We start from the raw sequence: 12,612 nt of genomic DNA, 5'->3' as shown, positions 1-12,612 counted from the left end.
GGATGTCGAATTTGAGTTGGTTATTGATTATTGTACCCAGTAACTTAGTGTGAGGCTCAGCTTTGGTAAGAGTGTTATCCAGCAGAGAAATAGTAAAGGTGGATTTAAGGTGGTGGAGAGTTTTGGGGATAAATAGTAGGAGATTAGTTTTTTTTGGGTTAAGTATAAGTTGATGCTCTGTAAGCCATTTTTCCACAGATGAGAAGGAGTTTTGGGTGACAGAAAGAAGTTGAGAGATGTTGTCAGCACAAGAGATAAGAGTACAGTCATTGGCATATTGTATGAGGGAGGAGGTATTACGGGAGGAGTAAAGATGATTGGTGAAGATGTTGAATAGGAGGGGACCAAGGATTGAGCTTTGAGGGACACCTGTTTGGATAGGTAGGAAAGGGGAGCAAGCAGATTGCCATCTGAAAGATTGGAGCCTATTTGATAGCTTGAGAACCAGTGAATAGTAGAGGGGGAGAGATTACGATCAGTAAGTTTAGTAAGTAGCTTGGAATGGGAGACAGTATCAAAAGCTTTAGATGTCTAGAAAGAGGCAAGACACAAGAAAGTTTTTGTCCCTGGCTTCAGCAACAGAGTGAGTGAAGGAAAGGAGGGCAGAAGAGGTGCTGTGGTGTGGCCTAAAACCATGTTGAGTGGGGGTTAGAAGATTTTCATTAACAAGGTGAGTTAAAAGCTGATTGTGAATAAATTTTTCGAGAATTTTGGATAGCGGAGATAGTATGGCAATGAATCTGTAGTTAGAGGACTCAGTGGAGTTACCTCCTTGTAAAGTGGAATAGTGTAGAAAGATTTCCAGATGTCAAGGACAGTAGACTCTTGGATAGATCTATTTATTAGGATAGAGACAGGATAGGCTATGGAATGAGCAGAGAGTTTAAGAAAGAGGGGAGAGAGGTTATCGGTAGAGAGAGAACAAGGTTTCAGTTTTTGTAGAAGAGACTTGATGTAGGCTGTGGATATGGAGTTAAAACAGAAAGGGATTGTGTTACATGTGTAATGAGTGGTATGAGGGTGGCTTTGGGAAGGTTGGGTAAGTTTTTGAATAGATTCAATGAAGTGGGTATTAAGTATGGTGGCGGTTTCTAAGGGAGAATTATTAGGGTAGGGGTTGGGAGTGGTAGGTTAACCTGGATTTAAGATTTTATTGATAGTATGCCAGAATTTTTTGGGATTAGACTTTTAGGAGAACTAGGGATTATGAAAGTAAGTTTTCTTGTCTTTGGTAATTGTTATTTTTACTAGATTTCTTAGTTCTTTATATTTCTGTAGGAATGTTGATGATTTAGTTTTTAGCCATTTTTTTCCAACTTTTGTCTCTTTCTTTCATGAGAGATGGGGTGTTTTTGGTGAGCCAAGGTGACTAGTTGGCTTTGATTCTCACATTTCTGAGAGGAGCTAAGCAGTCAAGTATATCAAGAAAAATGCGATTAAAGTGTAGAATGACTTCATTAAGAGGGAGGTACTGAAGAAAGCACCAGTTTATGGAAGTGAGCCTGTTATTGAAGGTTTCAGGATTGAAAGAAGAAAGCTTGCAACACACTCTAAAATGGTGGAATTTAGGTATTTGGGAAGAGTAACGTTGGACTTGGATTGGGAGGTGGTCACCTAGGGAGTTGGGCAGGGCTCTGGGGTCATGATATATGGTGGGGTTAGAGGTAAGAATCCAGTCTGAGGTGGTACCTTGGGTACTGTTATTGTTGAAGCAAGTAGGAGTTGTGATAAGTTGATGGAAGCCATGTAGGTTGATTTGATGAAGGGAGGGAGAGGTACAGGATAGTTTTTCCAGTTGATATTTACGACACCTAGTAGTAAGGTCTCATAAGGGATGTTAATAGAAATCCATGTTAGAGTAGATTCGAGGATGGGAATGTTGTTTCCAGGTGGGATATAGATAGAGACAATGACAATTTTTTTAAGGGTGTTGAGGTGACAGTTTAGAAGTAGTAGTTCAGCTGGTTGAAAGTTAGGCAAAGATATTGGCAGGGGGAACAGGTTAAGGTGTTCAGAATACATAATTGCAACACCTCCACCTTTTTTGGTGGTTCTATCTTGGCGATAGATGTTGTAGTGGGAAGGTAGTATTTCAGTGTTAGAAATATGTGGTTTTAGCCAAGTTTCAGATAGGGCCAGGATGTGTGGTGATTGGTAGGTAATCTAGGAGTGCAGTTCTGTAAGTTTAGTATGTAGACTTTGTATGTTAATAGCAAAGTTAGAGAGATGTTTAGTGAGACAGATGTTTGTTGAGATTGGGCTAGATGGGCCTGGGTTGGGGAGGATGTCACAGGAAGATAGTAAATTGTTAGAAAATGGGGAAGGTTAATTTGCATAAAGGTACAAGCCAGTGGGGTTGTATTTAGATTTGAAGGCTGTGACAGAGACAGAGAATATTTTTATTTTGATGAGATGTGTGAAGGAAGAGTCAAAGAGAGAGGGGCAAATAAAAAAGGGCAGGGAGGGTTCCTTGTGGAGTATAGAAAAAGTGTAGGTTGGAGATGAATGTGAAAAATGAAGGTGTGTATGATAAGATGTAAATAAAGAGAGGTACACAAGCAGGATTGATGTGAGGTAGAGGGGGATGGGCTGAAATGAGATAATGATAGAAGGATAACAGAGAGCTAGTTAAGCGTGTAGGGAAGAGGTTATATACTAGGGAAGAGAGGGGTGAGAACTAAGATGAAAATGATGAATAGAGAGTATTAAAGTGAAATTAATTTACAAAGTAGAGAGGAGTGAGCAAGAAGGGAGCATTAGTATGTTAAGGGAAGGTAGAGTAAAAGGCTGAAAATATGCTAAGATGCTGTGAGTGTGTGTGAGATAATGAGAGGGAGGAGAAGAGAGAGTGAGGTTATGATGTGGGTAGGTATAAACAGTAATTGATCTTAGATGATATGGAAGAGGGATAAAAAGCTATTGTTGAGGAGTGGTAGGAAGTTTATAGGGGACAGCTGAGATTGGATAAGTGGAGAGAGTGGTAGGGGTTGGAAATGAGGTGTGGCCAGTATAAATGAATAAAAGTGTGTGGGGGGGTGAATGGGAGTAGGGTAGAGTAGCAGAGTAAGCCTGAGCACAACCAAGGCGAATGAAGCGGGTTGGGCCAGGAAATGGCAGTCACTGCAAAACACAATCAGCAGGCCAGGAGGGAAATAGTAAGGAGTGCACAGTGAGAGTCAGCAGGTAAGTAGAAGAGGGGGCGAGGAGTAGACAGAGCGGGAGGAGATGTTAAAGCGAGGTATACACAGGTATTCGTAGTAAGATAAAAACAGTTAAAAGGAAACCACAAACAGAAAACAAGAGAGTATAGCTAACTAAGAGAGTTGGGTAAGCTCGGGTAGTGAATAACTTACTGGTGGCAGAAAGAGACAAAGAGGCAAGGTTTTTAACAAACAGGTGAGTGCTGAGGGGGGTCTCAGTGGTATGCAGGTGTCCTTTACCATAGACAAAGTAAGACTAATTTGTGGTATGAACAGTAGAGCACAGGTGTTATTCCAGGAGTTATAGCAGAATATGTAAAGAAGGTAGAAGCAGTCTGGAAGAGAAGACACTTTGTTCTTAAAACCATACTTTCACCATAAATTAAGTAGCTAAAAAGTAATTTGTATATTACTGAATAAAAACATGGAATGGGCCATTTGTTTGTGACATTATTGAAAAGAGCTGATATATTGTAGTCTGAAAATGTAGGTGATATAATAAATCAAGAGTGCAAGTCAGACTATTTGCAAGAATTGTTGAAAATTAATAAGTAAAATGCTTAATGTAAAAAAGTCAAAGGTATAGAATGTAATATATTGTGTCAAGATGCTTTTGAAGAACAGGGAAAAGGGGTACTAAAAAGAGAGTTTTGTCCAAATTATTATCATTGCAAGCCACACGCTGAATCTATTCAATTAAGAATGTGAATACAAAAATAAATAAATGTCCTGTTTTAAACTGCATCACTTAAAAAAGCAAATTTGTCTGATCTGTGTGGACTGTTAGAAGTTATGAAAATTAGAACAAGTATATCATGTGAAAGCAATAACTGTTTGTGAACAGGCACAATTTTATAGTAGCAGAGATACATGTAGTACTATACAGAGCCATATGAATTATATCCTACATGACTGTGCTGATTGATTTGATTTACTGGCCTTGGATGTCTGCTAAGAGACTATCAAACACTAATAAAAATTTATGGCATGGCCCTGATACATATTCTGTGAAATGTTACAATAGTACTGGCCTCAGGAGTAGAAATATGCAGGATTTAAAGTGGCATGAAAGCACGATTCTCATTAAGAAGCAATGAGTGCCAATAAAGTAGATACACAGCATGGTTCTTTTAAAGAAAAACAAGATTCACATGTGTATTGTTTTGTGAAATCTGAAAGTGTAAAATAAGCGGTCTCAATAATATTAAATGCTAAGTTATTTTCAGTACTAGATTAATGCCAGGAATAATGGCAAACAAAGCCTAGTTCATAGGTGATTACTAGGTTAATGACCCTAGGGTCTTTTTAAGCCTGACCATGCTTCCCAAAGGTGAAAATCAAACCCTGTACTTTGTGTCTGTAAGGTAAACACCTTAACCAGCCCCCAACCCCAAATGCCAACCCCCAAACCCTTGATGGTAATCAACTACCAGGCATTGGGTTTCAGTCTCCCAGTCAGCAGACTATGCCCTAAAATATTCACCCTCATCAAAAATCTTGAATTTCCAGTACTGCTGAATTATCACCATATGTGTATAACTGTTTTGGGATGGGAAGGTCTTCTTGACCTGTCAATGTACTTTTTCATTATTAACCCAGATTTTGAAAATTGTTTGCATAATCCAGAATACAGAATTTACTAATATATAGTACAGAAAAGCTGTGTTCACAATTTGTTTGTTACAAGCATGAATTTGCTTTAGCATTTATCTGCCTTTCCCATTTGCTTGCGTGCTTTCTTGTCTCTTTCTGTTCATTGATATACATATTTGCAGTTTACAGTTGTATTTTGCATTCTAGTATTTTTTTTTCCATATTTGATAGCATTAGATTTTATTAGTAATGCTTACTCAGTTCTTTAGTATTTCCAAAGATTATACTTCCAAGTATGTTAAATTACTCAGTAAGTTTTCTGTCTGCTTATGCTCTTCTGAAACAGTGTAATTTAATATATTACTCTGTGCAATTCTGGTTTAACACTGTTTGTCTTATATTAACTGTGACTTTAGCTTGGATTGTGACTGAAAACATTGTATTTTTTGGTCAATGTATTTGCATGGTTAAACAAAAAAAGCAAAAATAAATAAATCAGACCCATGCTGACCACTCAACGTGCATATGCATATCAAGCTACTGATGATGTGAAAAGTCTTGTACAGTTCTGATGTACTCACAGTCTGTCCTTGTGTAATGACAAAACTGTCCTCTGAGATTTTCATAGGCCTCTACCTGGATTCTCCATCTTAAGCACTTGTCCCATAAGCTTCACCCACCTCATCATCAAATGGGTTGGCTGCTAGCTGTTTAGTTTGAGCCCCCTGTTGAACTTTCATATAAGACCCAGACTACTATACATTCCTAGATGACCAGTTGCATGTTGGGTACTGCTACAGTACAGACTCCCAATAATGGTGGGCCAACTGTAAACAAAACTATATTTCTGACATTAAGAGGAACACCATAGTTATTAACAACAGTTTATATGTACTATGGGTTGTCATAGCAACTACAGAGGATTATGTGAGGAGTCAACCCTTATGCTTCCTGAAAACAGTGAACTAGTATGTAAAGAAGTGAAACAAACAAGCAGTACAATAATACATTTCTGCTTTAGTGAGCAGCAATTAAATCAACGTTTACACTTTAAACCAAACAAATAAACACATACATGCACAAAAAAAATAAATATATAAAATGGCTAGCATTTAAAAAGAATATTAACAATGTAGGCTTTGGAAGCAAATTACTGTGTAGCTTTTAAGAAAATGGAGCATTACCTGAATAAATATAAATCTGGGTTTTAGACGTAAGGCTATAGTTTCGGTACAGGATCCCAGTCAGTGCTGTTATTATAACTGGATATACTGTCAGAGTGTAACGTACATATTTATCCAGCAGAAAGTTTTCTAGATAGAACCTGCAAGATAGAAATTAAACTGTGTTATTATCTTTATCTTGGGATGTAGACAAATAGGTATTACAGATTTTATTTCTTTCATTCCTGTCTCTTTGAGTTTATAACCTCCCTCCCCAAGCATCCAACCAGCAGTAAAAGATTCTATAGCAATTATTCTCCTCCATGCAAGGAGGCTGTCTGTGATTGTTATCACTCTGTTTCAGATGACTAAATGCCCAGTCATGATGTAAGGATAGAAGGAGTGACACATCCCACTGCCATTCTGTCATTTATTTATGTGTTAGTGCAGTTTTCAGCCTGAGGAAGAGTGTCAAGTTTGCATTTCCATGGCAGTGATACGTACAGCCTTCAGTAGTAAGCAACGACAAACCAGTAATTCACAAAAACCTCACCAAGACGGTGCTGCTCATTCCTACTGGAATGAAAGCGCTTAACTCTTTGGATTGTTCGTGTTACTTTTAATAAAAGAAATGTTATGCAAGTTTTGGAGCTTTTGGTACTTTGAGTTTTCTGGTATCCAGCACTGTCTTGGTGAGGTTTTTGTGAATAAGTACAGCCTTACTAAACTTTAGAATTGGATTAAACACAACATAGTTTGTTCTAGCAGCTTGTGGAATATATACTTTCAAAGTAATAAGAAATAGTCTCAGAATTCCAAGTCCATAGTTTAAATTATACAGATGAATGTATTTATTCACAGTGTTTGTTACCTGTGTGTATTGAAGGAGCTGATGATTTATCTGTGGCTCTGCTGTTTTCTGTGGCAGATGCAAAGGTAGATGAATGTGTGTCTGTTTATTTCTAGTGTTTATTTTATTCAAAAGTACAAAGAGGACAACCTTACAATTATCAAGCTCTTGCTTTTAGGTGGGAAGTGCAAAGTTCATGGCATTGAATATAAACTAAAGTGTTATGAAGCATTTTTATTTCTGGTGTTGTCACTGTTAGCATGCCTTGCTTGTCTATATTTTCAAGTTTTGCATTGGTGTCATAACTATTCCAACTACTGGCAACTCCATCTCTTTGTACTTCAGGTTGTCCATTATTTTTAAAATGCCTTTTCTCTCTCACTTCCTACTGACAATCAACTCTCCCACTTCCTGACCAGACCGTTTGTTCCTCTCTCTTTGAGAACTGACCACAGGGGCCATCATCCAGACAATCATTGGGCATTTCTTACATATGGCTTAACCACGCTTCCTGTATGGGGAAGTGTGACCTATGTGGGTGTATACTTCCACATATCAGTGATGAAGGTAAAGTGGCTTAGTGGACTGTATAAGCAATCACACACACCCTAGGTCTGGTTTTGTGTCTGCCACCCTTCTTTTGATGGATATCATGGTCTCACATGACCTGAAACATTTACTTTTCCTACCAGGATTAGTATGGCCATCTGTCCTTGTTAATTTCACCAGTGCTCAGACCCTTAACTGAACACAGGTCAACTCGGTCACAGACAGGAATTTATACCTGTACACCATGGAACCAACTCAGTTTGCTATCTATTCTGATTTCATAGCATTTTTTAAACACTCTCAAGCATAGTCTTACTTGTGTACTGAGGGATGTGCAGTTGGGAATCCAAGTTACCATAGCCTTTGAGGTAGACCTCTTTTGGAGGATCTGACTACTTAACTGCATGCTGTAATGGTACAGCCTCCATCTACAATGTCTATTCCTGCGTTAGGCCTCATGGTGCCAAATCACCATTTATGCTAACAGCCATCACTGTACCTCACAGGACTGAGCTGCCTTGAAAGCAGAAGGGCACATAACCTCTTAACTCCATCATACTCATTACTGCCCCCAAAATATGCAATGGTAAGAACAGCAGGTGTCAAGCGAACTTGGTTTTACATATTACTGTTTTTTTAATCAATAAGAATCATTTTTAAATAAAAGAAACACTTTCACACTCTCAGGATTTTATAGATGTAATTATTTCCTTGCTTATTAGTTATACTAATAAAACGATTGTTTTACAGCTTACAGATAAACTGTGATCATTTAGTTAGTTAGAAACCTTAAAACATCAAACACCCAAATCATTGAAAACACACCCCGAGAAAAGGACCACTCAGCCACCATGGTGAACATTGCCCTTTCCCAACTGTAGTGCGATCTTGGAGTTGGTATATTTAGCTAGGGGGCTGTGGGGAGATGTAGTACCCCACTTTGGAGGGTTTTACTTGTCATCTCGATTAATTCATCTTCAATTATGTGGTGTTTTGATATTTTTAAGTAGACCCATCTGTGTGTGTGTGTGTGTTTGTGTGTGTGTGTGTGTGCATGTGTGTGTGTGTGTGTGTATATATTTATATATATATATATATATATATGTGTGTGTGTGTGTGTGTGTGTGTGTGTATATATATATATATATATATATATATATATGTGTGTGTGTGTGTGTGTGTGTGTGTGTGTGTGTATAGATGTATATATAGATATATATATATATATATATATATATATATATATATATGTATATATATATATATATATATATATATATTTATATATATATATATATCAAATAACAAAAAACTTCCAAAGGCATCTGTAAAACATAAATAAAACTAGGTATAACACAAAAAGAAAGAACGCAGCAAGTAGAACCTGGGATTGAGTGTGCTTTCATTCTTTATTTAAGAACTTCATCAGAATAAATAATCTGTGCAGATTACAAAGTTTAAATAGTGTAAGAAAGCAAATCAAAATAATCTTGTCCATTCAAAATCACAGTTCAAACCCTTTACACATGATGGAAGTGAAATTCTTAAAGTTCTATTGCCCATAAATATGCATGAGGTGGGCGTAACTAAGAAAACAGAGTAACAGAGTAATAAGAGTTTCTTATTTTCAGTTAAATTTACAGATTACATTAACTCATTACATCCGAGTGATGCTCCAGGTGTATCTTCAGTTAATTTCTATTGACGCTTACGAGCATCAAATATTGGTTGTTCATATTTGCATCAATAATTCCAAAACCATGCAATGTACAAGGTTTTAAAAGATTTCATGTAAAGCTTACACAGTGCCAAACTCAACTGCATTAATATTTGACCTCTCTCTAGTGCAGGTAAATAGATATTACATGTTTTTTATGATATTAATCAATATAGATATAATTTCCATATTTTTCTAAATATTAAAACAACTACGTAACACAGGTAAAACTCCTTAGCCTCATATGAAAGCTCTCAGTCAGATGAATAAAATGCTGCTAACAGTATGTATATATGTAACTTGAGTGGTTACTGAGAAATTGTAAGTTGTTTACAAAATATTACAAATGTAATAGTCACTTGTGTTTACTATGACTTATAAAATTTGGTTTAAGACCTAGAACCTAAAGAATACTACCACTATAAAAATAGTTTGTGCTGAATGGTTTGCCATTTATATTTCTTTCATAATCCCTATGGTTCCAGAGATATGAACATTTGTTTGAAATGTGAGGAAATAATTTGTTTCTGCATTATACTTCACTTATATATCTGTCAAAGGCTTAGGCTCCTCCCATTTGAAGTTACAGTGCAAACTTCCTGAACTCCATTGGAGTGAATGAGTTAAGAATGTTGTTCGAGCTTGGCTCTGTTACTGTTTTCCGTTTAAGTTACGTCCACCTCATGCATATTTATGGACAATAGATCTTTGAGAATTACACTCCCTCTTCTATCCCTAAACTTGTCAAAATGTCATCCTACAACTAACCACCATGATACCAGTCTCCATGCTGACTCTATCACTTCTCCTGCTACTCACCCACATAACAACTTTACCTAACACTTCCACACAACTCATCACCATCATCCTAGCTGTACTATCCAACATGCTGCAGCATACTCTGCCCTTAATTCACCCAAGATAACACACACCTCATATTCTCCCAATACCACACAACCCATCGCCATTATCCCAACAGTACTCTCCAACATGCTGCAACATACTCAACCCTTAATTCACTGAAGATAACATTCATGTTATAATGTTCACCAGGTCACCACACTGACAAATAACCAAAAATAAAACAAAATGATGACCAAGAAGGCAAAACAATAAAGCATGGACCGGTGCTACCACAACAAGCTGAAGTTTAATCCACAAGCATAAAAGCAATTCCCAATAACGTCTCACAATACACAGTACGTTTTCGTTTGTCCTACTTCATCAGATGTGGGCTGACACAAAACTAAAACCTTTTATGCTGTATGTTATTATCCTAATTAACCAATCACATTTACGAAGCAATCAACTTGTACTTGCAAAAAGGCTTTTATACTTTTTACCAACAGTTAAAAATGTGTTTAATGTATTTTAACTTGTTTTAAAATTAAATGAAATTGCGTGAACATAACATTACTTACTTATGTAATCCTATCATGAACGCACTTCACATTTAAAAAATGCATCCAATTTTGATAGAATAAAATGAATAAATAGATTAGCAGGTACAAATATGACTCAGTCATTGTCCACGCTGGTGTAAACGACCTGAGACGTACCTCCTTGGACTACATGAAAAGAGACATTGAGGAGCTCTCTGATTATGTAGCCCAGGCAGGTATGACCCTGACCTTGAGCAGTATCCTACCTTCACCAAGAATGATGCCACAATACAGAGATAAGATGATCAGCTTTAACAATTGGCTTAAACACTGGTGTCATTCAAAGGGGATCCAGTATCTGTCTGCCTGGGATGACATGCTGGACAAGCCACGCTGCTTCGCAAGGGACGGCTTGCACCTGTCACCCTGGGATTCCAGATATTGGCAAAGGCTCTTGCCACCCCATAGTGCCTTTTTAGGCAAGGCTCAAATTCTAAACCTACCACCCTAGAACACAAAAAGGAAAAAAACTAAGGGTAATGCTGCTCAATGCCAGAAGTCTAAATCTCAAAATGCACGCACTCGAGGCCCTTCTCAGTATGGAGAACATCGATGTCTGTGCTGTGACAGAAACCTGGTTCAAGGCTCCTGAGAGCACCCCAGCGCTATCAGGTTTTACCTCATATCATGCGTTCCGGCCCCAAAATCAGGAAAATACCAAGAAAGGAGGGGGGGTATCCATATTCATCAAGGACACCCACACCTCAAGACTGGTGGCAACGCATGATGCATCGGAGACCATCCAGGTGCAATTAACCGTAGGCAAGACTGCTCTCCAAATTGTAGCATGTTACAGGCCACCCTCACAAACTCAGGAACCTCACATGGCCTTCCTGAAAACACTAGAGGGGATAAATGTATCACCAAACACCATCATACTAGGTGACTTCAATTACCCAAATATAGACTGGGAACACTACTCAAGCCCAAACACCCTAGCCCAAAAGTTCCTGGAATTCATAAACTCAAATGCCATGGAACAACTAGTCACCATTCCCACAAGAGGAGATAACATACTTGATCTCATCATCACGAACATGGGAGCACAATGTTCAACACCGGAAGTATACCCCTCACTGGTGAGATCAGATCACAAACTAATCTCGCTGGAGGTCCTCATCCCAACCCCACCTGAAATAAAAAATACCACAGTAAAGAACTTCTCAAAAGCCGACTTCACACTTCTAAAGACTAGTGTGGTCTCCTTTAAGGCCCCCGAGCCGGCGGAAAACAGTACTCAAGCCGCTGAATCACTTACAAATGCCTTCTACCAGCACCTGCAGGACTGCATGGATAAGGCAATCCCAAGCAAAACAAAGACTCTTTGTACCAAAGGCAAGCGTCCAGTCTGGTGGACCCCAGCCATAAACAAACTCTACAACAAAAGGAGGAAGCTACTACAAGATAGAGCAAAATCCTTAAAAGGTAAGACACCCTTGATCACTATAAGTAAAAACTAAGAGCTCTCATAAAATCATCCAAAGCAAATTTCGAGAGAAAAATAGCTAAAGACTCAAAAGACAATCATAAGGCCTTCTTTAGCTATGTTAGAAACCTAGGAGGAAACTCCCAGATATGCTCTGAACTAGTTCAAAATGATGTGAAGATTACTGATCCTACAGACATTGCCAACATACTGGCTGACAGGTTCAGTGCAAACTTCCCAAAAGGAGAGATATCTATACCAAACGATTGCAGCCCCCCAAACATCTCCAGCGCGCAAGTGAGAACTGCTCTCTCCAAAGCAAAAAACACAGCATCCATGGGACCTGATGGTGTCCCCGGCTGTGTGCTCCACGAACTCAATGAGGAATTAAACCCACAGCTAGGACAGCTGTTTAATCAAAGTCTTACCTCTGGATACGCACTCCAGGAGTGGCGCACTGCAACTGTGGTCCCACTTCACAAAGGCGATGCCTCCACCGACCCTGGAAATTACCGCCCATTAGCTTGACAAGCCTTATCTGCAAAGCCATGGAAAGGATCATAATGGACCTCATAAATAAAGACATAGGGAATTTGCAGACTTTGGATCCAACCCAGTTTGGCTTTGTCAAAGGCAGATCATGCCTTTTAAACTTGGTTGACTTTTTCAAAC

General features: G+C 38.3%; 1 protein-coding gene across 1 annotated transcript in view; it reads right to left on the bottom strand.

Moving 5' to 3' along the window:
- LOC122788674 overlaps window positions 1–12,612 on the bottom strand; it is a 341,452-nt gene that overhangs the window by 62,434 nt on the left and 266,406 nt on the right. The window contains exon 7 of the mRNA XM_044055573.1: window positions 5,978–6,117. Within this exon, the coding sequence (XP_043911508.1) occupies window positions 5,978–6,117 (140 nt within the window). The remainder of the gene's footprint in view (window positions 1–5,977; window positions 6,118–12,612) is intronic.

The sequence above is a fragment of the Protopterus annectens genome, chromosome 1.part2, assembly GCF_019279795.1.
Source record: "Protopterus annectens isolate FY-2018-M chromosome 1.part2, PAN1.0, whole genome shotgun sequence".
Taxonomy (NCBI): Eukaryota; Metazoa; Chordata; order Ceratodontiformes; family Protopteridae; genus Protopterus; species Protopterus annectens.
This window is presented reverse-complemented; position numbering and strand designations above follow the sequence as displayed.